General features: G+C 39.1%; 1 protein-coding gene across 1 annotated transcript in view; it reads right to left on the bottom strand.

The window, feature by feature from the left end:
• Positions 1-3,690: 3,690 nt before the first annotated feature.
• The window catches only part of ARK2N (arkadia (RNF111) N-terminal like PKA signaling regulator 2N), a 37,048-nt gene continuing 12,795 nt past the window's right edge, over positions 3,691-27,943 (bottom strand). The window contains exons 2-5 of the mRNA XM_088537283.1: positions 26,769-27,586; positions 10,747-10,929; positions 7,388-7,514; positions 3,691-3,889 (exon numbers count right to left, since the gene is read on the bottom strand). Coding sequence (XP_088393409.1) covers positions 3,700-3,889; positions 7,388-7,514; positions 10,747-10,929; positions 26,769-27,492 — 1,224 coding nt within the window. The 5' untranslated portion in view covers positions 27,493-27,586 and the 3' untranslated portion in view covers positions 3,691-3,699. The remainder of the gene's footprint in view (positions 3,890-7,387; positions 7,515-10,746; positions 10,930-26,768; positions 27,587-27,943) is intronic.

Here is a 27,943-nt window from a genome sequence, read left to right as displayed (position 1 = left end):
AGATCCTCCAGGGAACTGGTCAATAATCCACTTAGCAAAACCCTTTCATTTCCCATTTCAAGACAGACAAACTGTATTTTCAGCCAAGAATTAATCTGCTTTTCAACGATTTCACCGAGAAAAGCAACCTAAACCAAAGCTGCTTGGCAAGCTTTTGTCAGTTCTCATACTACCCCAAAAGTGATGGTTCCCACAAAGCCAAGTGGCACCATAAAGCAGAATAGTCCGAGCACGAAGGATGCGCTGAGGGACTAAGAAGGAATTTTCAAAGCATTTGACACTGTGTATGGTGAAGCCCAAACTCTCAGACTACCTCTAGGTGGTGGAGAAAAGAGATTTAGGGGATGTATCAGCTCTCACCTTTCTACATCTGCACCAACCAGCTGTTCTCTCAGCTGGTGATAGACACGAAGTGAATTTCCAAGTCCTGTGTGAGCGTCCAAAACAACACCCAGGCCCCTACTTCCTCTTTTCAAGATGCACAAAAGCCAAGAACTCAATGGAGCTGAGGAGTCAACCAACTTTCCTTGCATTTTCCATCTTTGTATTTAAGATAAATGGATAAATGTCTCTCCTTTTTCATACCACTGAAGGCCTTCTCATTCAATGAAAATTCCCTTCTCCATAGGACAAGCTGGTACTGGTACTCCCTAGCAGCATGAGAATCCAATGTGTCGTTTTTGCCCTGATCTGGGAGGCAAAAGCAAACTTTTGTTATCACCTTTACATTCCAGACTTTCAAAACAAACACATTTCAGAAGGGAATAACGCTGAATTTGGAACCCAATCTTAAAAGGTTTATTTCAGAGACAAGAAAAAGAGCAGCATTATCAGAGGAAAAGGGAAAAAAATCGCAAACGAGATGATATTGTTTAAATAATACACTCTATTTTATTTTGTCTTAAAATAGTTTAACCTTTATGCTACAGACTTGTTTCAAAAAAACAGAAGGTCTCATCTTGCACCAAAAATATATATATTTTATATATATATATATAACACTCTGTTTTATTATTTTTTTTTCCAAAGACCATTAAATACTAGATGGAACATGAGAACTAAATAGTGAGTGTCGAGAATCAGATGTAACTATAGAGTCGCACGTTTTAAACATTTACGTGTTAAGCGATGATTCGTCTTCGCTACAGAAGATTCCAAGTTCAAACTCCAGCAAGGCAGGAACGGCTCGGCCAGGAAGGGCTTGAGCCAACACATGCTCAAGTCCATGGAAAACCTCCCATCAGCTCCAATGGGATCTGGGTCAGGCCCCAAGTGCATTGGTTCTTGGCCATACAATGGCTAACATTTCACTTTCCTGCTGAGAAGAGCAAAACTGTCCAGGCACCTTTTGCTCTCCTTAAAATAATAATAATAATAATAAACCCAACAAACAAACAGAAAAAAAATAGTAAAACAAAAACACAGAAATATTTCTTAGCTATCCAGTGATTGTGGTTTTCAGACCTCCACCCTTTCAAAATTTGTTAAGGATAAAAGAAAATATGTAGTGTTTTAAATAAAAGAAAACCTGCACCAGACTACAATACGTGAATTGTTTAAACAAACACAGTGCACAATTGGAGGAAGTTTGGTTAGGACGCGCTTTTTTTTTTTTTTTATATATATATATATACACACATGGAAGTCACATCATATACAGACTGGAAAGAAAAACAAAAATCAGGAAGTTAGTCTGCATTTCAAATGGAAGGACTGCAAATGGGTCCCTGCAGTTTTCTCCAGAACTGACCTTCCCAAGAGCCTTGGTGAAACTGTAAAAAGCAGCCGCGCTCAGTGACTGTTCCAAAGTCCCGCGCGGGCGCGCGGTGACGGCCGAGATGCACGAGGAGCAACGAGGAGGAAGGAGCGACAGCCACGACGGAGGCCGGGAATCCGCTCGGCTCCACTCCCTCCCACCCCCAAAAAGGAAGAACTGGGTCACCAGAAGCACCACGAGCGTTTTCTGGTCATGCAATAAACACACTTATCACAGGTGGATGTTTGCAGAAAGCTCTAGAACTGGAACAGAAAACCCTTAGCTAATTGGTCTTTGAAGTGCAGGCATAACCCGCTCTGCTTATAAAAGAAAAAGCTGTTTGCTACCAACTGCATTGATATAGTTACGGGGCTGTTTTTTCCCAAGGTATGTGCTAAAATTATTATTTTATTTATTTATTTTTTGCCCACACAGAAAAAAAAATAGAAAGCAAATAAATTTAGTAACCAGCCAAAACGAATGCAAAAGACTTCTCACGTCCGGACTGCTCCCTGTTCAGCCTTAAATGGCAAAAATCTGTTCACAGAGCTGTATAATTCCCATTAAAAACATCTAAATACAAAGGAATATTTTAATTGCACGACAGATATTTAAAGTGAACATCATCTTGTTTTTTGTCTTTGGTTTTTGCCTCTCAATGACAGATTGAGGGCCAGGAAATCCAATATACGCTACAGAAATTTGTGGCCACTCAGGTTAGTAGTCACTGATTTCTGTGTGATAAATATTCTGGTAGAAAGTGTTTCCTGGATCATAACGTAGATAGTAATTCCCAAACTAGGATAACAGACATGACCTGAAGCCAGAAAAACAGTGCAAACCTAATTTAAAAAAAAAAAAAAAAAAGTAAAAAGATGACAGGCAACATCCTTTGGGGCAGAGTTTTAAGCATTTGAATAGCCCCACTAGTTCAGTGAATTACCAGTGCTTAACGCTACACATCTGCTGAAGTGCTTTGCCAGACTAGGGGCTTTACAAGTTTTTTGAGACTTTACAAGTTTTTTCTTAACTTTTTTTTGTTGTTGTTTTTTTGAGATGGGTAGTCAGGCAAATAAGCGAACAGTAGAAATGAGGACTGTGAGAAATGTGGTTCATTTCCCTCCTTCCTGGAAGCCAGGCAAGATTCAGATATATGTAAAATTCAGCTGTATTTAAGATGGGAGAGGGTTGGTGGGCCTTTGTACTACATGTCTTTTTTTCCTGTGCTTTTGCAATTACCGTCTGCTAGTAAGTCACTATTGTAAAACCATAACAAGCAGTGGAAAATCATCAATGAAACAACAGCAGTCAAGTAGACAGAAGACTCAGCACTAAAAAGAGTGTAAACTATAAATTACATTGAAAATAAAAATCTTTTAATTAAAAGCTGTTCAGTGCATATGTTAAGGGCCTTTCATATTACAGATAGTCCCTACGGCTGGTAACGTAACCACATCAGCTTTGGGGGAAAAAACTCTCGGCCCCATTTTCGGAAGTGTTGGATACCCCCAGCTCCACTGAAATCAGTGAGGACACAGCATTTCTCGAAATCACTGATGTGCACACAGCAAAACACTAACTGCTACAAACAAACCTGATATACTGCTAAATTAAAGATGTTCTAAAGTTGGAGGTGGGAAAGGGTGGAAGAGCAGAACTTCATATGCGATTGCTTCTTCAGATGAACACGCACAAAATCAGTAGCTGTAGATGTGTTTTAAATTTGGAACTATTGGGTCTTAGTTATGGAAAGAATCCTCCTTTGAGAAGGTTAGAAAAAAATAGAAATGTTTTGAACGATATTAAAATCACACTACGTTTTTATGGAAATGAAAATCCTCATGAGTTGGACTTGCGCAGCGCCAGGATCAGGGCTTTGGAAGCTGAAGCTACAGCAATGAACTTCAGTGCCACAAAAGGGAGAAACGCACAGTGACACTGCGTTACAGTAGGTATTTGCGCCTGGAATCCTCATCCAGAGTGAGGTCTACTACTTCTGAGGGCGAAGACCAATTCTGCTGGGGAGCCACCGCTGTCCATGACTGTGTTTGCGGAGCGCTAATGCACTGCGAGCCTGAGCCGTGTTTCCAGGAAGACACACTCTGGATCACACCTCCCCTGGGGTGCACACACCTGCAGCAAGGCAAAAAGCAAAAAGGGTTAAAGCCACTGGTCACTTCAGCCTTCGCTTCTTTTAAAAACAACTTTCCTTTTCATTAAATCACTCTTGTATCTTATAAAATGTTCCTCTCCAAAGTTTCCTCGGAGCTTTTCCATGTGTACAGTTGATGATACTTTAAATTAACTAGTGATCTGCAAGTTCACCAGGAAGAATGCTGAGCCTAAACTTAAGTTTATGCTGTTTGCTCATGTTTCCTATAAGAATTTAATTTTTGCCAGTGGGTGTAATGTTGCTTGTGAAATGTGCATGTGGCTTCCAAGGGTCTTGAAGAAGTCAGCCCATCGTGCAGTGCCATGCACTGCTCAGAAGGTTTCCTCCTAGTAATTTTACCCCCTGCACTTCAAGAAAAATAAATAAATAAATAAAGTGACAAAATCTTGATGAGATAAAGAGAAAATATCTCTTGTTGCATGGAATCAAAGCCACGCTCAGATAAGGACAGAAGGATACTTTCAGTACAGCAATTACAAGAGCCATCCTGTACCTACATTGCTACAGCTAATACACTTGATTTTTCCTTGGTTATCTTAACTCAAAAATTACAAACATATTGGGAAAAGCTCCTTGTATATCAGTACAGCCCCACTTCAGCAGGACATTTAAGCTTTCGGTAATGAGACTAAATTAGGCATTTAGAGATAAGCACACACTGGACTTAAGCCGTAAGCCTTGCTGAACGGAGGTGCACATCTACTTATTTGCACACTGTTTTTGCTCGTTACACTAAAAAGGTGACAAGTGAGCACAAAATAACAGTAATTAGAAAAAAGAAGGATTAATTTTGCTATATGATGAACTGATGAATTTAGTAGAGTCTTTAAGACTGCCATGCCACAACTGGAAATCTTAAATAAATGCTAGTAAAACTTTGCACTCAGCGCTCCAGAAGTTATATTCTTCTTTTCTCAGGTTGGAGATGTTTTCATGAAACGGAATGAAAAATCTCATTCTCCCAGCTCTAACGTGTCGGGATATGAATATCACATTTCCTTCTCAGATATGCTATTTCATTTTGGATGTGATCTTCAGAATGATTTTCCTATTACTCTCTCAGTCTTAAAATATGCATTTAAAACACATAGCTACACAAAAGGCATAATAAGACCACCAATTGTGACTTTTTAGTTTTTTTTAAAAAAACTTTCTTTTAAGAAGAAATACCTGTAAGCATAACTGATGAGAAAAAGATTGTAACCAAACTATGTACAACATGTTATATATGGTCCATTATTCTGATACGAAACAGTCATCTCAATGTTTATGCAAAACTATTAACTTTTTGTCCTGAAGATGACAAGTAGTAGTCTATAAATTTCCTCTTTGATGATATCTTGCAAAAATAAAAGTGTATATCCACAAACAAGTCATACAAGTAGCCGAGAGCAAAACGTTCAATCAAACTTTAGCTTAAGGAACATGCTTTCCAACCTGTAACTAAGGGAAAGATATCAAGTAAAGGCAATAAAACAAAAGAAAAAAACGAATTAAAAATGGGAGAAAAAAGAGCACTGTTCTGTACACATGCATGATAAAAAGTCTAAAGGACAAAAATTAAAGTGCAAAATATGATTTGGTATCCTAAGTAAATGCCAAGTAATATTCCAATGATGAGAAACATCACCACTTCACTAGCAATCTGGAAAAACTACAAATCATGGACAAACTCAAGAGCTTCACGACTCACACCAATCTGACAACAAAATGAAATATGGAACATGGTAAAAAAAAACAAAATAAAATAGTATAAGCAAAAAAAACTGAATCGAAACATCGTACTAACTAAGCATGCAAAAATACTGATCAAAAACCTAAACCTTGTCCAAACGACAACCCTGTCAGAAGCCCATCAATACTTCATAACTGCAAGCCTAGACCTGCAAGAGAAATAGAATTCTAAATGGGATTCAAGCAACCAAAATGTGCAAATATCCATCGGTCCCAGCAAGAACTGGTCTTTGATAGAGGGCAGAGCGGTTACATGAGCAAACGTGAGCACAAGGAAAGGGTGCTGCAGAAATCGTGCCTTATACATTTGTCTTCTCTGCAGAACAGCACGAATTCTTATTTCCACACAAATAGGTCCATATCAACCAAAACTAATCGAAAATAGCAACTGTACACTTATTTAACATTCCCATTGTTGCACACATCAAATATTATTGAGGCAATCGGCGTGGAAAGCGTTTTGTAAGGGGGACCTCAAGCAGAAGGGATGTGTGTGTTTAGGGATGGACACACACAAACTAGGAACGAAGGACAAGTCAACAGATTATCATGAGGACAAAGATTGCTTAAACACGGGGACTGCTGGATAAATAGCCAGGAGGGCTCGTCCCCAGGGAGCTAATATCTTCCAAAAGGGTTAGTCATGGAATGACTTTCAGTTTTCTAGAAGTTAAGGCCAAGTCTCTCTCCATCTAGACCTTTAAAATCTCTTTTTTTTTTCCCTCCACATCCAGAAGGCCTGGACTTAAGTCCTACACACCTTTTTCCCTTTCTTAAGGTAGACATGGTGAAGGAACAGTGAGAGGAAGCTCTATTCCTTGCCCCTCACGCTCCTTTACTTCTTCCAGACATCCATCACGCAGCAGACTAGTTTTATATACTGTGTTTGTGTGTCCTCAACCACAGCTTTACCAATTAACTCTCCACACTAGAGGAAAATGCCAGTCCTGTTCAGCTGTTTCAGCACACCTCAAACTGAAGAAAGACCATAGACTAACGATGAAGAGACATCAAAGCAAGCCTAGCTAGAACAAGAGCTGCAGATCTGGCCAGCTATTGGATGAGAACCTCTAGCTTCCTTATCTGCCTCCTCTTCCTCATCTACCTCTTCTTCCTTATCATAGAATCATGGAATGCTTAAGGTTGGAAAGGACCTGTAGAGGTCATCAAGTCCAACCCTTCCTGACCTAGTTTGGAGGTTTGAACGATCTTGTATCTTGAGATAAAACTAAGATTCATAAAGATGTATTCCTGGACTAACGGTGCTACCTTACCATGTTAGCTGCTACAAAATTTACAGTATTTTTATTCCTATGGCAACTGATTAATTAATTAAATTGGAAAGCATTTAAATGCTTAAAGTAAATATCTTGAAAGAAAACAAGAACCAGTGTAAATGTTTTATGTGTTTATGTATATAATATTGAAATGAGATACCAAATTTATATATGTCTAGCCTTTTATTGCTGGATATTAATTCACAAGCTGAATCTAAATACATATCCAGATGATAAAAATTCTAAAGAAGAACACCTTTTGACATTACCATGACCAGCAGAATAGGAAAAGTGCAACATTTGCTACCTTTGCACATCAGGCACGGAGGGATAAAAACAGAACTCAAAGCCAGCAAATTTTTTCATTGTTAATTTTGACAATATGCATATTCTAATAAAATTTTAAAAATATTTCAACTGAAAAAGGAAGAGAAAAAAAAATCATACCTAGCATGCTCCTGAACTCCAACAATCTCTACTTCGCTATCAGAGGAGGCGATGTTAATTTCTTCATTGACCTGGGCATTACCAGAAGAGGTTTTGTCATTCGCAAGGAATCCTGGATCCAAATGACCTACAGGTTGGGAAAATGCAAATACAGGCCAACGTTAACAGCTTAATGACTCCAATATCAGCTGTGAAAAGCATTTGTCAAACTAACAAGAAAAAAACCCTAAGATTAGAAAATCTTATTAGATCTTCATATTCAATCCTCAGTTCGCATAACATCCTGACACGTGATAACCACTGCATTTACCCAACCTCTGCTGCATTAGTGATGGACTAGGTCTCAATAGAAATTCTGTTTCAGCTGCCATTAGTCTTCCAGTTGTTGTTTTGCAACAGTGCTAAGACTCAAACTGTTGATAAAAAGCTTTGACGCAGAGGAACATGACAAACTACTGTCAATAAATCAAAGCCAATGTTATTGTGACAAAGAAAGTCTACAGGATGGATAGAAACATTACATAAACTGAGGGAAAAGAAAGTCTTGTCATCTCAGCATCATTGTTTTTCTAAACCAGAGGAAGTAAATCAATGAAAACACAACAAAGCCACCAGTTTCTGTCTCACTCTTCCACACACCTGACAGTCCAAAGCCAACGATGTCTCCTGCAAACTAAGACTTTTCTACTCAACCTGCAGATTTTCTGGCACCAGCTTCCAGCAAGAAGTTGTAGAAGACAAAAGCTTAACAGATTTAATTTACCTGTTGACTGCAATGTTTGAAGATCTTGAGTGTGACCCTGAATTCCCTCACCAAGAATTTGCCCTCGGCCTTCAGTTCATTGCTCATTTGGCAGGTATCTCCCAGGCACCAGAGGAGTAGGGCACAGGGAATATCACAGTAACATTCCCATTAGGACATATTAATAACCTGAATGGTCTCTTTCACAAAAAAAGAGGTTTGGAATAAAAAACATCTTCAAGTGATAGACACAAACTGTATGAAACACTGCCACATCCAAGACCGCCATTGCAACCATGGGGTAGAGGACAAGAGAGCAAAGAAATTAATTTAGAAAAAAAAGCAGAAATTAGTTTAGAAATTAATTAGAAAAAGTGTCAGGAAAACATTCTAATGACTCCTTAAATTAATCAGAAAAGATGCAAGCACTAAAAAAGGGTTAGAAACTACACAGTATGCTCTCTAGCTCTGGAAAATGAAGGCGCTTGCCACGGTATCCGAGCAGGGCCAGGAGGAGAAGGGAAGTCGTGTGCTGTAATGCACGAGAGGAAGCACTTTCCACCTCACCAGACAAAAAAGCTGAGCTTAGGAGCTAAGTAAATATTGCAATTGGCAGCTCCGTGCAAGCCCAGATTACGGCACACAGATTGGTATCTAACTTCATGCCTAGTGATCTGCCTATGCTGTTATTTTATTCTCTTCGGACCAGATGACACCCGAAGCAGACGTTTTGTTTACCCCTTATCATCAGAACTCGTAAAGAAGCCCCAGACATTTGTCCGTCCGCAAAGACTTGACGTGTGCCCTAGTAAGATTTTTCACATAGATAATGCTTATGTTGTTGTTTTTTTTTTTTTCCCATGTGAATATATCACTTAAAGTCTGCTGAACTAGATGCTAGTTTATGATTAAGGTGGGAACAAGATGCAAGATTTGAAAACTGTGCTTTCCAAATGAGCAGTCCTAGTTGTGGTAAGGAAAGGTCAGCACCAACATGGATTTCAGCGTCAGAGTGTGCTGAAGAGCTCCAGGGGACAGGAAGAAAAAGAGATTCATCCTTTTAGAGGATCAGACAGCCCCAACACCACGAAAGAATTCGCGAGGAAAAGCTCTCGCATATTCAGGGATAAAGAAGTTTCATGAAGTTTTCTAGGTTTCTTTTTCCTGGCAAGTCCTTCCTTCCGAAAAGCTGACTGCTCAGCTACAGGTGGAGGAGGAAAACCAATTATCCAACACATGGTTGTAGTCATAAGAGCAAAGCAGAAGGAAGCTTGGTAAGAAACTTTACATTTTTTATTTCCTTACTTTCTTTCTACTAAAGTACCAGAACATTAATGCTATATAATAAAACCAATTTCAGCTGTTTTAATAATTTAATAAATCATTTAATAAAGCTGCTAACCAGCTAAAAATAACAGGGAGCTTGGAAAACACAGACCAGTTTGAGAAAAACTAGAAGACTGTATGCAGCCAAAGACCACAGTGAAAATAGTAATAATCTGCATGTATATAATGGACTTTCCACTGTGTAATGGTAGAACACATCTTTTACAATTTACTACTCCCCCACTTACTAATGTATATTTTTTGAGCACAGAAAGCATCTAGCAATTACCCCAGGGTCTAACAAGAAATCTAAAACTTCTAACTTCTTAAAAATTATTATAATAAAAAGGTCTTAGGAGGACATTTTCACCACAGCATAAACAACCATACCTTATTTCCACACCTTCTAATTCTCAAAGCATTTTCAAAGGCTTTATCGAGGTCAGTTAATTTGAAATCCCAAATAATATTCACACGTGCTGATACAAGTGGATAGGAAATTTTCCCCCCTAACACTCTGCACCCAAAACATTTGTAGCAAGGAGTATTTCATGTTGTTTAACCCTTTCATTAGTGACGATATCCAAGTATCAGGTGAAACTGATTTTTTTTGAGGTATACGCACTTCAAATCCTTCCACAATGCTCCAGCTCTTGCTTTCTTAAAACTAACTTCTTCACTGTCTCTGGGTGCTAACTAAGCCCTCTGAGCAGCACCTTCTCACCTATCTGGTGCTGATATGTCTGGTCTTCTACAGCATCTTAAAAATGAAAATGGCATCAGACAGTGTTTGTATTTTAAGGAAATAAAAAGGACAAACAAGAGGGACAAAAAAGACAAACACAAACGACATCTGAAATATGTAAAATGAGATTATAAGTGCATGTTTTTTAGGGGAATGTTGGTTGGTTTACTAGCTGAGAGCAGGGGTGATCATAACCAACCCTTTAGTAATACTGTGTTCATCCTCCTACAAAACAAACAGCAATCCTCCCTACCACCCTATTTAAATTCCAAATACTACAGGGGGAAAGAGTAGGAATAAAAAAAAGGGGAAAAAAAAAAGGGAGTGGTGGGGCAAAAACACATTGCAGGAGTTTTTGTCAGTTCTTATCAGCTATATAATGGGATAAGTGTCAGACACTTTTATAAACACCTAAACTGTTTCATTGTATAATCCACAGGAGGTGCTTTTAAAGCCACATAAATCACCAAAGCCCTGAAAGGAAGGAAGGCAGGACACCAGCTCAGAGGCTGGCAGAAACATCCGAGGAGGAGAACTCACACAAACCTGTATCAGTGCTCAGCTCATCTAGCAGCCCTCTGGTTGTCCAGGTAGATCCTGTGTCTTGTTTTGCTACAGAATTACTGTGCTCTTGAACTACTGCAGCCGCCAGCAGACTGTCCACATTGACCACTTCTGGGTCTGAGTTTGTGTCCGATATATCATAGTGAGCTACGACCGGAGGGCCATCTGCAGAAAGAAGGAAAACCAACGAATATTAGAAACCTGAACATTGTGAAAGACACTTTTAAAAGTGCAAATAACTTGTTTTAGGCTCAATCCATTCTCCTACAGTAAGTTTTTAACGAACTATCAATTGTTAAGCTTTAGTTAATGAACGCAGTCTGATATTACAGAGACGCTTTAATATTTGCATACATATAAAACAGATGTAAGAAAAACACGTTTAAGCTTGTCTTGTCATCGTATCAGTTATTTGGATGTTATCCTTTACATTAACACATAAACTTCTCCATATCTGACAATATTACACTTACAGTCCTAAAAGGATAAAGAATTTCTGTGTGAAATGAGAAATTATGTTCTGAACTACAGGACATTGAATTTGGCAAGACAAGAGACTTAACTGGAGAATTTTACAAAACTCAGGTGACATTACGTTAGGGTTGATCTGATAAAATTAACTTTCTGCTATAACTGATCCAGTTACAATAAATTTAACATTAGACAAATTTTCTTACATAACATTTTCCTGTCAGGGATAGGAGAATTTTTCATAACTGCAATGTTTTCTTGGTTTGCTCTTTTTCAGGATAAAGAATAACACAAAACAAAGCTATAATGAGCAGTGATTGATTACTTCTAATTCTGTAATTTCACCCTGTGAAGTTTTTTGGCCACCAAACTAAAGAGGAAGGGATTTTGTCTTACATGATTCCAATAACTATGACTGAGGAACAACAAAATGATAATCTTTGGTCAGTTTTGTTAGAATGGAGTATTTTCTTTGTGAGGAATGAAAATAACTTGCAGTTAGAAAGCATGCTAGAAACAAAGCAGGCTCAGATTGAAGTCTAATTCAAGACAAGAATTAATGTGGAAGCAAAGAGAGAATGAATAAATAGCATGATTTAAAAGAAAGCAGATTTTAATTCAAATATAGTGTCTCACTGAATGAGTACAGTTTATGGGAGAAAAAACCTGGAGTTCTCACTCCCAAAATGACAGAACCAAAACTTCATTTGGGCTGGCACTTCACCCACAGGAATGAGCATCAAATGCAAAAATAATTTGGCCAAAGCTCAGCTGTTTGGGTACTGTAATGCAATCAATCAGTTTTCAAAACTGAATATCTGAAGGGCTGTGCCTTTATGAAGCACGCCATATAAAGAAGTTTATCATTAATACAGCACACTAATAATGTCCTCAGAAAGATGCAACCTTCAGAGTTACAAAGGCATTAGAGAAAAAAAAATCTCAAAAAATAAGAATTTAAGGAAAGTTTGGTTTCTTTTAGAAGTGTTAGATGTCCACTGCTGAAGATGAAAGAATAGTATGAACTAGAACCTTAAAATTTAGGTAGCTGAAAGAGCTGTTTCTCTTAAGATGCTTGTCAGTATTTTAAACCTGAAACATAATTCGACACAAAAGTTTTAAGAAATTCCTGTTTTGAGGTTAGCAACACACTTCATTAAAGAGTGACCATATTGCTTAAGTTGTGCTAAAGATCAGTTTTGCAACCAGGTATGAGGAAATACACAAAATACTGCAAATCAGTCCTGCCTCCAAATTAACAATTTCAGAAAACAATGTTATTTTACAAACTTGAAACAGACCCAACAAAAATAAATGGGTAGTTATATGTCAATGTATTGAAGACCAAACTGTTCACAACATGAAACACTGATGACTATGACTGGGGAAAAAAAAATCCAGATCATTAACTGAAAGACAATTTTCTGCTTTGTAAAGACAATTACAAAATAATGGAAGACCAAGTTTAAAATTAAAATTAAACTCGGTTAATTATTTGAGCAATCTGTGACTCAGTTACATGCAGAAGCTACAACAGGACTGAAACAGGGAGGGGAATGTTTTCAGTCTCATCATCAAAGTTCAGCGTGAACATATATTGTGTGATCTATAAAAATAAACAGTTGAGTGCAGAAGATACGAGGGTCAAGTACAATATTGACTATTTGACCATTTTTTTACAGCAGGTTATCTAAAATTTCTGGAGCTATATATGAATCCTTCAGATTTTTGTTTCTCTCCCTTTTTATTAAAATCTCCAAAAGCAGAAGCAAAAATGAATTTAGATTACAGGTCTACAGCAAGTAAAATTCTATTTGGACAAAAAGCCCCAATAGTCTCAAGTCAAAATTGTACCACTCCTACATGTATAATCATGCAAAAATGTATAATAAATGTATATACATGCAGAGTGATATTCTTATCACCTACCCATAGAAATAACTTGTGTGAAAGTCTTCATCAGTAGGAAATACAAGCATAAACTTGTTATCTGTAGCTCCACTCTTGTATCTTCCACACTTCCAAACAGCACACCTTATAACTTAGCTTAAATTTAGTATGCATCAAACGGACAAAAATATTTTCAATATAATTTACATCCTGTAATTATATTTGTCAGTGTAACAGGCACCAGCTTAAGGATCTGGAAAAAACAAGCTGACTACTTACAAAATATTCACAGCACAGGGTTATTTTTTTGCTTTTCCCAGCCTTGTCTTTCAAAATCATGTTTGGAATCAGAGGCTATCTGCACCCATCACCAGTAAATGTCCAATTAGGCCAACTTATGGCCATAAAACTCAAGCAAAATCCTTTGATTCTTGGCAGGTATAGAAGAAGGAATAAGCAATAAATGCCTAAATATGTAAAAGCTGCAATTCCCTCTTTAAATAAATACATATATAAGCAAGTAACCAGGACTCTCTCCCCAAAGGGAGGTTCTCTGGTTAGTCATTTAAACAACATATTTAAGAAAAATCAAATCCTCCAACAACCTAACGTACACTGGTAATAGGCTTTAATTCATCATTAAAGCAATAAATGCTTAAAAAAAGACAAGGCTGAAAGTTAATAAGCACCAGCAGCAAAGTATAGATGTTGACATTTAACATTAATGGTGGAAGGGAAAGACTGTGAGAATTTTTTATGAGAATTGAGAGGTAAGGGTCAATACGGAGGCAAAGTTTCCAAGAGCCCAATTATGTCTTAATTTACAGAGTTCATCAAAACCAATTCCACTCAAGACAACTGAAGGAAAAGCCACATGCACAAAAATCCACATCTATACATACGAAGTTTTAGGTTTGCAAGGTAGCAAATGCCACAACTGCACATTTGCTACCCCGTCATAGACTTTTCATAGAGCCACATCTCAAAATTCAGGGACTTAAATTACATTATAACACAGATACTCCTATAACCCCTAAGTCATTGTAATGGCACAAGCACGGGACGGTGCTGCTGCAAAAATCGACCTTAAAGTTTCAGGTATAGATCAAAAACATCATTCTCTACAGAGCACAGTGACCACTGTGCTGACGCAGCTGTTATACCTGCACCACAATATTAGGTCACTTTATCATATGAACAACAAGGAAAACATGAGCTGGCAGGAGCTGAAGGGGAATTTAGTCATTAACCCGTCATCAACTCTATTTAGGTGTCTCAAAATTGGGCATGTAGCCCAATTCCTTGCCAGGCCAATGTAGCCAATCGCCAGGCATCTATAGGGAACAGTCCCTACAGCACCAAGTCAGAGGAACTTTGGGGCCAAATAACCTCATTCTGGAACAGAGGAGGGAATGTGGGAGTCTACACGGGAGTTTAGCACCAGTCTGAGTCATTTCACTAGCCCTGTAAGCTCAGCCAGGGCACCTCAGTTTGAGAAAGCTGAAGTTCAACGAACTGAACTGCAGCCTTAGGGATGGGATTTACCCCGATAATTCCATTTACTTAAAGATCAGGCAAACCATGAAATGGACTTCTAGAATTATGCAATTTTTGAGGATCAGATGACTACTCGCTACAGCAGTTAGGGACAGCACATTGCATGCCAAAACCTGAGACCTAACCGACTCAATCCTAAGTGCTTTCAGAAAATAATTTTACAGTAGGCAAATCAGTAACTTCGATGCAAACAGAACAGTTTCCCGTTAAAGACTACAACATATGTTTTAGATAAATAATACAAACCTGGTATTATTTAAGACAACATCCAGAGCTACAATTTCATAAAGCACGTGCAGTTCGAATGGCATAAACTGGCTACGCTCTAAAACAGCTCCCAAAAGGAGGATGCGGGAATCTTTGCTTTTAACATATTGTTTAGTAACGTGAAACGCTTCATTACTATTTATATTTATTTATTTATTTATTCCAGATTACAGTAGTTACATTTCAAAATTTACAAGGTTAGGCAATGAATACACTGTAAATACATTAAAAAACAAAGTAGTGTAACAACATCCTCCCTAAAATCATAAAATGAACAAAAAAAGATGAAATTCATATTCCTCATTTTCCTTCATTTCACAAAGTTCTTAAAAAAAAAACAAAAATCAAAATCACATGATGAAATGAGGATCTGTTCTCAGACTGGACTATTTTTAATATATCACAGCAAAAGAGATCTCAGAAATAAAATTCAAGCCTTGCTGCTCAATATTCGCTCTTTCAGGCTTTTTGATGAGTACATGGAAGATACCTGGGATTTGCTTCCCTGAATGAGGCACAAACACCCAGGGAAGGGACTCGTGCTGTCAGGCAAAGGCAAAGAGCCTGGTGCCATGTGTGGAAAACATCCCTTTGGGAATCTCCACCAGCACCTTCCCACGGATGGACCCCACCAAATTCCCCCGGGCCAGACTAACCTGTGGCTGCAGCAGCCCAAGAGTGAATGCAGCTCCCCAAATCATTTATTTTTTTTTAAATTAATGCACTTTTTTCCTTTCTTCTGCCCACACGCCTTCGCTTTGCTGACGGAGAGGCCGGTTGTGTCTCCGCGTCGCGCCAGGTACCGTCCACGCTCATCAGCCAGCCCGAACACGGAGCTCCTACCGTACAGACCGCACCGCGCAGGGCAACCGCAGCGGCCACCGCTCGGTCATTCCCATCCCCGGAATCAACATCCCGCTCCATGGGACCGATCCGCACCCGTTCCTCAGGCGGAGACCCCCCTTAAAGTCAGCCCGAGGATCCCCTGAGGCGCACACCCCGCTTTGGAGAGGGGCCAAACGCTGCCCCACTGGAACGAGGAGAAATTCTCTACCGGCTTTAAGGGGGGAATGGCGAAGATTTAACTTCTAATGCCCTTGAAACAGTATTCAAAAAAAAAATACAGCATGTGATACAGGAAGAGAAAAAAATATATATACTAACAACAACAACAAAAAACCCTGATAATATATATGGATTAATTTGTATACAATCCCAGTTTAAGTTAAGATTGGCCCTCCACTCTTAACCTCAGCAGCTCTGACAAAATTCCCTGCCACTCCTGCAACGACCCTAAAAGACACTGCGAGCTTAAAATATTTGAGCCATAGATTTCTGCCTGCATTATTTTGAGCAACCAGTTTGGGTGAATGGTGGGATTTTATATGGACCTTTTTCATCACTCTCCACTAACAGGAGGGAATTTAGCTTTTCATATAAAGGTTTCTCTTGCATTTGCACTGGTAAAAATATATATATATATATAAATGAAATAGCTATGTCTCACCTGCAACTAAATCCTGAATCCGTAGTCATGAGTGTTCTGTGAACATCTGCCATACTTAAAAACACCTGATTCAGTATTAAAAAGGCCAATGTGTAAGACTGAAGAGGCCAGACCATCAGTTGCTTTTGAACTGGCACCAGCACAGGAATTAAGCCCATTTACACCAGCTGAGTACCTGACAGTGCATTTTATTCTTTCATGAAAAGAGCAAAAAATAACTTTTTTTTAAAGAACCTAGAAAGTTTCTTTACTCCATTCTTAAACATAAACATAGGACAAATAGAGAAGCTCTAAATTATGACCTATGATCCTACACATCTGTTTAAAACTCCTATTGATTTTTCCTCAGCTTAAATTTGGTGGTTTTTAAGTAACACGTTGGCACCTGAACATACAAATACATTCAAAAGCATAGCTCCAGGTTGGAGAGCAGGAGAGTTTCTCTCTGATGCCCTTAAACAAGGCTAAACTAGCATAGTGTAGTAGTCAACGGATGAGTTTATAATTTGTTAAAATCTCATCGGAAGAAATTTTAACTCCCTGAAAGTTCCTATTCAAAGTCTTTCAAAAATAAGAGCTTATAATGCAAATGACGAGATACATAACTATAGAGTACAGCAAAAACATGTCCAGTTTTCCAAGAAAAAAAAAAAAAAAAAAACCCTGAAACTGGATTACGACTCGGGAATCCAGAGGCCTATTTGTCGGAGGTGCCACATGCTGTTGCACTCCCGTTTCCCATGCAGACTCATCACTGGGATCAGCACCCTGCAATGGGATAAGCGTTTTAAATGCACGATGGGGAGCAAGAGGAGTGATGCAGGATTCTGCGATCACCCCTGCCAGGTAACGCCGTGAGACACCCCAGTGACACCAAGGAAGGGCTCTCCTCTCAGCTCCTGGAAGGAGAAAAGCACTTTCCTCCACGCACACACACAGAAATAACAAGCTGGTGGAGCAGATACCTGACCGCAAAAAGCAGCATCTGCTTTCGGGGAAGGAGCTGATTTAGGGCAGCTGACAATCACGCTCCACAGTTGAAACAAATGAAAAGAGGGACCAAACAAAACAGTATTTGCCATTTACAAAACCATTCACAACCACTGCTCTTGCACAGATATTCTTAATGCTATCTAGCTTTTGTGGGGAAGTTAAAACTGCACCTCATATGAACCATATCCTCATCAGGCTTCTAGATGCCTTTGATTTATTTTACCCTAGAAAGGGCACAGTTTAAAAATGTCTGTGTTCAACTGCTGTAATTTGCTGCTTGTTCTTTCACATTCCCTGTTGCTTGCATGAATAAAAGAAAACAATTAGCAGTAAGGGCTAGGGTTTTATTGTTGCCTATAGTAACCAAGCTCACTTTTGTATCTATTAATATGCCTAAGGATCTATTTCTTAAAAAAGTTACCCAATGAAGATACCGAAGTTGGCAGAAATCTCCCTGGCAGCCTGCCTGACACTTAGCCACTATTATCCACTTCGAACCATTTATGAGAGCAGTACCTCAAAGTATTTGTAAGTCTGAGAGGAAAAGGTAAATTCAACTGATCTCCTTACACAATTTGATTTAAAGGACTAATTGCTCCGTAGACACTATTTTATAAAAATCCTTAAGGGCATGCATACAGACATACTGGGTTAAGTGACTCCTACACATTAGGAAAAAAACCAAGTCACTGCTACAAGTCGCTTCTGCATGCATGGGAAGACAAGTAAAGCTGTCATGCTTTAACATATGCTGCTCTTAGCATCATCATTAAGGTCTACACATCAAATCTACGGGCAGCAGAAGGATTCAGTATCTTTGCAATTTGCAATTAATTTTCCCTGAAGGATCTTGCTTTTAAACAACAGGGGATGAGTTTATTAAATCGCAAGCAGAACTCCTTTAAAGTTTGCCTATAGTTAAAAAAAATGCAATTTCAGACGCGAGAGTTTCTTACACGTTCATATCAAAATCTCTGTATCAAAATTATGCATGACAGTGAGCTGGAAAGAACACGAGTGCTTAAAAACTGTCCCCTGCATAATGTTTCAAACAGTTACTCTGAAAATAATACAGTTCTCTAACCTCATGTGTTTAATGAGGGCATCATATACAATAAAAAAAAGAAAAAAAAAAGAAAAAAAAAGCAACTGTGGTTTAAAGAAAACAATTTGAGAGCCAAGAGAGACCAACAATGTTCTCTCTACTTAAATTACGCCTATGTAGAAACTTTATTTTTTAAATTTTATTTGCATTAAAAACTTTTAATAAATTCTAACTGATGATAAATATACATTTTTGGCAGATACGGAGAAGTTACCTCACATGAAGAAAGGCCCTTACTAGAAAGGTGACCAAAAAGCCCAGTGTGTATTGAGAACAGAAGAATTAAATAGGGATTCCTAATATATAAATTAATCGTATTTTAAACATCACAGCGTCTAGCCTGCCTATTCAAGATAACTATTGGTATAAAAAAAAAATCTGCACAGTAGCAGTTATTGGATTATTATGAAACTAACTGAATGAAACTGATGTTCCCAATTACGAGTAAATAGTGATTTCAGTAGCACTGAGAGGTGGTGCAGAAGCTGGCTCATCCAGACCAGCACATCCTACCTGCTGCCCACTGCCACGCTCACCAATTTAACTGCATTTTCTGCCTCATATTTTTCAGCTCCGGTGCCAAGACTCAATCCATCTGCCGGCAGACACTCAGGACTGACACTATTTTTATTTGAACATGAAAGGTGGTGTGGTCATATATGCACCAGGAAGCAGCAGGGGTTTGTGTGCAGCGTGCACACGATTCGCCTCGTACAACCTGAGCCAAAGGCCCCTGCTCTAAACTCTTCGTACATGGATTTTAGACAACTAATGGGAGATAAGTTCATTGCCAGGAGGCATCTCTTGCCAAGAGGTGCTTATGTCTTTCCTTTGACTCAGGAGCAGCAAATTAGGCACCTAAAATTGGAGGATATGATTTTCACCCACGGGGAGCACATACATACACGTGTCCTTGGGTGTGTGCACACAATGTAATGTGGCAGCGTCCCCTAAAAACGCTATATGCAACCAGGCAGTGACATAAATTAAAGCTCTGGGCAGACAACAAACCAAGGAGGAGATTAAAAATAATTGTGCACATTTGTTGTGTTATATTGGTATAGGCTTATTTATGATTTCTGCCTTAAAAGGAAGAAGAAAAGCTAATGGGTGGCACTTTCAAGTCATAAAGCTTGGGAACGAATAGATTGCTAAGGAAATGTTATGGGTCTGTATCTAATACTCTCTATGGTACTTTACATCTTTAAATATAAAGCTTATTTCATTATATAAATGCTTTACCATGCAAAAAGAGCATTTGGATGAATACTGTTCCTATTGTAACAAACGCAGTTCTACTGATGCTGGACTAACATGTCTAACAAGGACTCTAAGTTATTTTTTCCCAAGTTTGGTGAAGAAAGCTTAGGGTGTTTTCTTTTTGTTAAGAATATCTGTATGCGTGTGTTGGCACATGCACATGGGTGTACTTCTTTTTTTTATATCTACATATACATTCTCTATAAATAATAATAATAAAAAAATACCGTGGTAATAAAACCCAAAAGAGAAAAAACAAAACAAACATATGAAGAGAGAAGCAAACCTTGTTTATAGCACAGTCCAAAGTAACATCGAGTTTGTTCGAGATTATTTGTTTTTAAGTTTGTGATTGATTCAAATCATGCTCTGCGATATTCCCGTTTTCTGGAAAGATAGGTGGAAAATTGTTATTAAAAGTCGCTGGAAACTCTAACGTAGCATCAACGCTCTGACAGCCCACGTAAGAATTAAACGACTGCTGCGGAAGTGTCTGGCTATCAGGCAGCTGCACGAGGGCCCCTGCCTGCGTGGAGGGGGGGATTCTTTGGCCAACTAGTTGCATTTTGGGCTCCCTGGGCTCCAGTTGTTGCTTGCTTTCTTCATCTGTGTCAAGGCGGGTTAGTTTTTCTATCCACATGCGAAATTTCTCCTCTGTCTGCCTCTGCATCTCGGCAAAGCAGTTCATGGCCTCTTCCAGGACATTGCCTATGCAGTTCCTATCCCACACGGTGCCCCTGTCAAGCAATCCTGGAATTTCCCTGGGCGCTCCTCCAGATCCCCCAGCACGACTGAAGGCAGCTTTAAAGACATTGAGGCCATTGGATAAGACAGCGTTAAGTAAGAACATCATACTGTTTATTTAAGGCATGTTAACTCAGGAAAACAAACTTTTCTAATTGCGCCCCTTGCGTAGGGCGCTGGGGGAGGAATTAGCAACATCAAGTTTAACAGCAGCATTAATTTCTATTAAGAAAAAAAAAATTAACACCCAGTGAGGTTATACTAGGAATTTTGGCTTCAAACTTTTTTATTCTAAAATTATCAAACAATTCTGTCGCAAGGGTCTTATTTTATAAATCTAGCTAGTCCAATTGCATTGCAGTTTTAGGTATCTGAAGTTGAAACCCAAAACATCACACAATGACAAGAAGCTTACTTCTGTTAAGCTGCAGTCCAAGCTACTATCATTTAATTGGTAAACCTAAATAATTGTACATTTTACACTTATATTTTATCTCTTTTGCAGTGGACTGATAAACATACACAAATCATACACAGGAAAACAGAGATGAAGACTGATATAGTGATTGCAGTGTTCAAAGCAGCCGAGCCCAAGCCTTACCAGCCTTGGTTTGATGTTGGAAGAACGTACTCGACATCAACAAAGAGAATATGCAGCACAAACACACACACAAACACACACAAAAAAGACATGTAAAAGACTAGGCGGATACATGACAGGGAAACAGCTTGTGTTCATTCTGATAGAAAGACCCAGCTCTACCACGGGAGTAAACCACGTAACACATAAGGGTCATTAACAACAACACTCTCCTCTGCTGGAATTGCACCCCAACCTCACAGTTAACTGACTGGCAGCGAGTTATTTCGAGGGTTATTTCATTGAGCCAGTGCAGAAAACAGCCTGGGTTTGGTTAGGAGCAAACAGGTCTCCCTGCACCCATCTGGAAGGTTTCGGAGGGAGTGGGATTGCAATTATTGGGTACAATTTTAGCAGGCAAGGAACCAATGCTGTTCTAATTACTGCATTGCAGGTATATCAACAAGAAAAGGCAGTAGTATCTGCGTAAGTTTGGAGGTCACTCGGGAATCCTCCAAAGGAAAAAAAACACACTAAGCTCTTTACATTCTTTTAAGATAATAAATGACATGCGTGCTGCCCTAAAACACAAACAGCACTTAGGATAATTTCAAAATGAGAAAAGCATCACATTAGGCTACACAAAGTGCCTATATAACTTGACAATTTAATACGTAAACATGAATCCCCTAGCTTAAGAATCATAGAAAATATCTTAAGAATGTGAGAAAGCATTGCACAACCTAAGTAAATATTTACTATTAAAAGCATAAGGCACTGTTTCTTTATTGTGACTTTACTGCACATATGAAATTACAGTATTACCTAAACAACACCTTCCTTGTAGGAGCTATTTAAATGAGGTATACATCAGTTCCTCAGTAACAGCTAAACAAAGCCTAGAATTATTTTTTTATTTCCAAGTGGTGTCTAGCCAGCAATGCTACATTTGAGGGCCAAAGACCCAGGACAAACCCCGTGTTTCAAGGCTTTTTCCTAGTCTGTTTGCTTACCAGGCTGAAAATTTGGCACTCATATCATCATATCATAAATAAGCTATTTTATAGCAACTAACTTGAACCCTGCTTACTGCTTTTTAGCTAAAAACCAAACACCCAAAGACACCCCTAGCACTGAACACTCATTAGGATTTCTTTTATACTCCCTTAACCAGGGATCTGCCCAGATCAGAGAACTAACTTGGAGTCACTCTGACAAACTCTTTTGTAAACTGAAGAGACTGTATATATTGAAATATATATTACCCTGCAACACCATTTTTTAAATAGGCATCATATCTACACATGTACATTAGTAGCAGCAAATGCGTCCAGTTCAAATATTTCTTTTGCAAAACTAACAGAAATACTCAGTTGCGTTCAGAACTATTCAGGTGGGGGCATCCCGTTGTAAAAAGCTACAGTTAATTTCAGCCTTTACTGGTAGCTACTGGCAGTTAAATGATTAAGTCTTAACTTAGAGAATATTAAAATTAGCATTTATCACATTGGTCCCTTGGCTATCTGTAAACTCACAACTCTATAGTTTTAGAAGTTTAAATCAAAAAGTTAAACAAGAATATCTTAATTTCGGGACAGTATCTCTTGACAAGTAACACCTAATACTCTCTGCCTGCCATGTTATCTCTTTATGGAATCTATGAATATTATCCAAAGGATGACTAAATACAAAAAAACCCCACTTAATTTAGAGAAAACACCACTGCAAGGGTTTAAGAAAATATACTGCATCTTCACTCGAACTAGGAAGGATGGACTTCTCCCTGTTGTTACGCTACCCTGCATTTTTAAAATCAGTATCTTACTACAAATTACTTTCGACAGCCTCTTCTTGGATAACTCATCCCGAGTTATCTTAACAAACCCATTCCTTGTAAGGTGCCGCATTCAAGGGCTATGCACAAAACTCAGAAGAAGGTAAATGAGCCCACAGCATCCACTCTGTGTGATATGCCCTCTCTCTGGATTCTTGCAGATTAAGATGTCTTTTTTCCTTCTTTAAACAAATAAGCCATAACACCTTTTTTCCAACATAAAACTTCTAAATTGTTTTTCAGGCTTTCAAAAGCCTAAACATGAATCAGGCTTATTTCAGTTCTTATCTCTTTTTTAAGTTGTAGACAGTATAGTGGTGATGAAATGACATCTTTTTCAGGTTGCACTTGAATCTTTTTAAAATCCCTTCCCACCAACAAAGAGGTAAATGTTGGTATTCAAACTTGTTTTCCTAAAAATTTCATTCAGAGGTATTTTGCATCATCAAATTCAAAACCATTTAGAAGAAGAACTCTTAACAACAGTTTTGGGGAAACCTATTTCAAGAACCACTAAAGATCATCTTCTTTTGCTCAAAGTGGACACTATCAAGTATTGGTTAAGAGCAAGAAAATCCTAAATGCCAACAGAGAGGCTTGATCTTCAAAATATAAGAGAGCGTTCCTAATTTAAAAAAAAAAATCATGGCATTTACTAAACTGAAAAGCTTTTGATTGCTTGATATCAAATCTGCATTTCCACATACAAATAGATAGCATGGCTTATATCCATAATGCCACATTATGTTGTGCTTAGTTCCTAGTGACCTCCCAACATGTGTATTGAAGTATCACTCTAACTCTTTAGTCATTGCCAAGAAAACTCAGACTGTTGGTATTTTAATACGTGTTATTAGATCCGAGACCAGCAGTGAACTGACCCTACTGCAGCTTCACAATTTGTGCGCACAACAAATAAAATAAAATGAAGCCAGCAGCACTACCCATGCTCACGGCATCATTGTGCATTTCCCTGAAGATTTTCCTTCACTCCTCAGCCCAAACATATTTCTGAACCAGTCACACGGATGGTTTGAAGCAATAACTACGTTCTTGAAATGGAAGTCTTAGTGCTGTGACATCTCCATTCTTAAATGAGTCGCTCCAATTTTCAGACTACACATGGGTCTTCCCTAACACTGTGTACTTTGACAGAAGCAAAGAGCTGGAAGATTTTTATTATCTTTGTATACGATGCTGGTCGCAACGTACTGGTGCTAAAGGTTGTAGAGGATCTGCCGGCGAAGCTATTTTCAGACGATGATATATCTGAAAACTCAGTGCGTGCTGTAAGCTACACTGAGACTGTAACATCACTGCTAAAGCATCCAAATATGATTGGACTAAGGGGAGCACATGCTACCTGTATTACTGTTCTGAATCAGCAGGCATCGATTTTCAAAAGTAAATGCAAAGATTTGTTCATGCTTACGTCCTTCTGACAGATGCACTGCGGTTTCTTGACACTGAAGTTCAAGTATGAAGTTAAATCTGAAGCTTACTCTCTTTTTTTTTGATGGTACTCGGGGGATACCTGGGGCCTGAATTTCAGAAAATGTCTTTTGGATACCCTGTATTAAATTCTGGCTAGTTGTTTCCTTCCTAAATCATGAGGATTGCACAGTGTAATGCTCTACAATGGCTTTCTATTTAGAAAAAAAAATTATTTAACTCGAGCAGTTTGCCAGTTCCAAGAAGAGGGATCACAGATGGCATGTGAATCTCTCCATTAGTCACAACAGAGAGCTAGGAATCCTAGTCAGGCTCCTAGCTCCACTGCACCTAGCACGACCACAAAGTTTCATTAACCCACAAACGGCACGGGATGCATTTTTGGTTCAACCTTCTCCTTATCACTACAGAGAATATTTTTTCTCTTGCACTCAGAAACTGCTTCCCACAAATGAGTCTCATTCTCATTTAAAGGAAAACTGCAATCTGGCAGGTACACATTGCACCTGACACCGAAGGGGTAGCTCTAAATGTAAATTTAATTTAGCATCAGACAGATGATGTGAGCTATAGGGAAAGAAATACAGGTCACTGCTCCCCAGGATTGTTTTTGCACTCCCACCTCTTGCATCCCACAGAGAAGTTGGCCTTGGTGCATTAATGATTAAACCAACAGGTTCTGCCAACTGCTACAATGGCACCTTTTCACTGCAAGCTTCCCACAGTACCACCTAGGGCTCCAAGTACCAAAGAGCCTAAGGATGCAGAAAAGCACCTTAAATTCAGAATTATTTAGACAATGGAAGCCAGAAAAAATACCACGTGATGCATTTCTGAGTCACAAAGCACTTCCAGACTTCTAGAATAAAACTAAAACAAAGCAAAAAAAAAATCCCAATTATTTCTCAAGGTGAAGGGACTGGGAGAACAACCCAGTTTTAACTCAGGCCCTAATTGCTCATCAAGTGTAAAATAGCCAGTAACAAGGCACTTAACTAGGCAAGTTAGAGGCTAGGCTTTAACTGCAAAGTTGGTAAAAACAACAATCACTATCAAAGTTTTACTACACAACAATTATGGGAGCAATATGCCTTTCCCAGACTGTCCAATAATAAACATTAAATTCCTTTGTGAAACCTGCTTCCTAGCAATATGTGGGAAAAATGTCAGTTCTCATGGTGATGTCCAGAAATAAATTCACTGTTATGAAGTCAGTTAAAACAGTGACAGCTGCTTGTAAACTCTGATGTAAATTAGTATTTTAGTTCAGCTAGCAAAAAGAGGTTCAGTAAGTTAAAGCTAATTATTGCAGTTTTCCTTTAAATTTCCTTGTCCTATAAAGCTGATACTTATGTCCAAAACTCTTCTGGCACAAAAGAGATAAAGGCATGTCACCCAGTAAAAATTGGCAAGCCAAAAGGTTTATTTTTATGTGATTTTATTTTTGATTGCCATATGAAAATTACCATATGATGATGCTGCTATGGTATAATACGCTTCAAGAGAAAGTCACACAAAGTCCTGTCCATGGCATTTGGGCTAATTAAATAACAAAGACTGAGCAGACAAGAAATTGAAGAAGTCACCCTTCTATTGCTAATAAAATCATGAGAAGGCCCCTATAATTTGCTGCCCCCATCTTTTAACATGGATATGCCAGAAAAAGAAAATTGAAAGAGAGAAATTATAGATCCTTATGACAGAGAAAATGGTAATATCTTTGTCTAAAATGTTAAAATTTAGGACTGGAAATAGCTTGGGCACCTGTGTAAAAAAAAAAAATCATATTTATGTCCTAAAATAGGTGACCAGCTGCAACCTGCAAGGATGTAAATTACAATAAGGCTAAGTGGGTTTGCCATGCACTGAAACAGAGTTGAAAGCACAGCATGAGTGCAGTCGTGAACAGGGCCTTACTGTAACACAGGCAAGAGAAATGCCATGTTATGCCAAACACAGCTGCACAGCTGTGGTCTTAATATATTATACAAAGCTGGGCACTTATCTTAAGAACAAACTTATAAGATTATCACCAGCTAATGGGATTTGACAGCACTGATAGGAGTTCATATAGGCTCACACCGAAAACACTCTGAGAATTCCAAACTTCAAAGGTAGTCTTTTCCACCAATTTATCATTTCTATGTTTTGTTGGTGTGCAAAAGTGCACTGAGACCTCTGAACAGATTTTAAAATTTGCCATGTCTTGTTAATATACTGCAGTCTTCAAATTTACACAGAGCTGCAGTTCTGGTTTTTCTCAAGTGTCACTCATCTAATTTAGCATGACAGCTGAGAAACGATGTCAGATGCGCTACAGTTCAGTTTAAAAAACATCCTCTACCTGGTATCTCTGCAGTGATTGTCTTGCTGCTCCCTGAAACCTCTTCATCATCATCTGATGAACTCGTGCTCGAGTCACACGTCAGGTCGCTATCGCTGGTACTGCTGTCCTGCAGCAGGTTGTACTTCTTGCGAGCAGCGGCCTCCCGTTTCTGCCTCAACAGACGGATTCTTTCTTTGTGCTTTTGGCTTCGATGACCTTTTACCTTGGCAACTCGGCCATTCTGCTTATCACTAGACTGTCGGTTTTTCTTGGCAGCCATCGTTGAAGTTTCGCTTTCGGACCTGGACCGCCTGGATTTCCTCCCAGCTGCAGCCCCGGGCGCCCCAGAAGGGTCTCCCTCTGCAGCAGCTTCAGCTTGACAGGGCTCATTCTCTTCTGTGGAAGACAACGTATCGGAGTCGGCCAAGTGCCCGCTGGAAGAAGGGGAAAGCATGCAGTGATTGGAAGAGTCACTCTCATACACTTGGCCGCCCGTGGGCTTATCGCTCTCGGTGGACGCCAGCTGAGACTCCGAGGAGTCTCGCCGCAGTTCCATCAGCAGGCAAGGCATGGAGGAGAGCACTGCAGAGTCCGCTGCAGCCGGCGCATCGTCCTTCTGCGCTTGTGGCTCCAGTTCTATAGGTCCGTCTTCGTCGGCAGCTGCCTCTTGCTTTTCAGAAGCCTTTGGTGGGGCTTCTGAATCAAGGAGTTGCTCTGCTTTTCCCGCTGCCTCCATCTTCATTTCAGAGGGCCACGCTCCTGCGGGGCTCAGAGCATGGAGCGCGGCGCCCGCAACACCTGGGCGAGCTAGATGGGGATTTCAGCAGCACAGCGACCTGCACAGGAAGAGAACAGCAAGAATGATTGACACAAATAAACCATGCCTGCTCCTCACAGCACTACCTAACCCATCAAATGAAACTACTGCTTTCCATTACAGATAGCACAGCTCAGTATGATTTTGGTTCTCTTCATTTACTGCTTCCAAGGGAACCTGTCCTGTAACACAAAACTCTTCTTGGTTCTAGGCACCCATGAAGGATGGTGCTGGGATAGATAAATTGCAGTTCATCTCAATAAAGTGATCACAACAGATAAATAAAGAAAGTATTATGTGCTCTAGGTGTCCCTGCTTGAGCAGGGGGGTTGGACTAGATGATCTCTAGAGGTCCCTTCCAACCTCAACCCTTCTG

This window comes from Tinamus guttatus, unplaced genomic scaffold (genome assembly GCF_059628265.1).
Source record: "Tinamus guttatus ecotype Peru unplaced genomic scaffold, ASM5962826v1 Tinamus_guttatus_pri_ptg000741l, whole genome shotgun sequence".
Taxonomy (NCBI): Eukaryota; Metazoa; Chordata; class Aves; order Tinamiformes; family Tinamidae; genus Tinamus; species Tinamus guttatus.
This window is presented reverse-complemented; position numbering and strand designations above follow the sequence as displayed.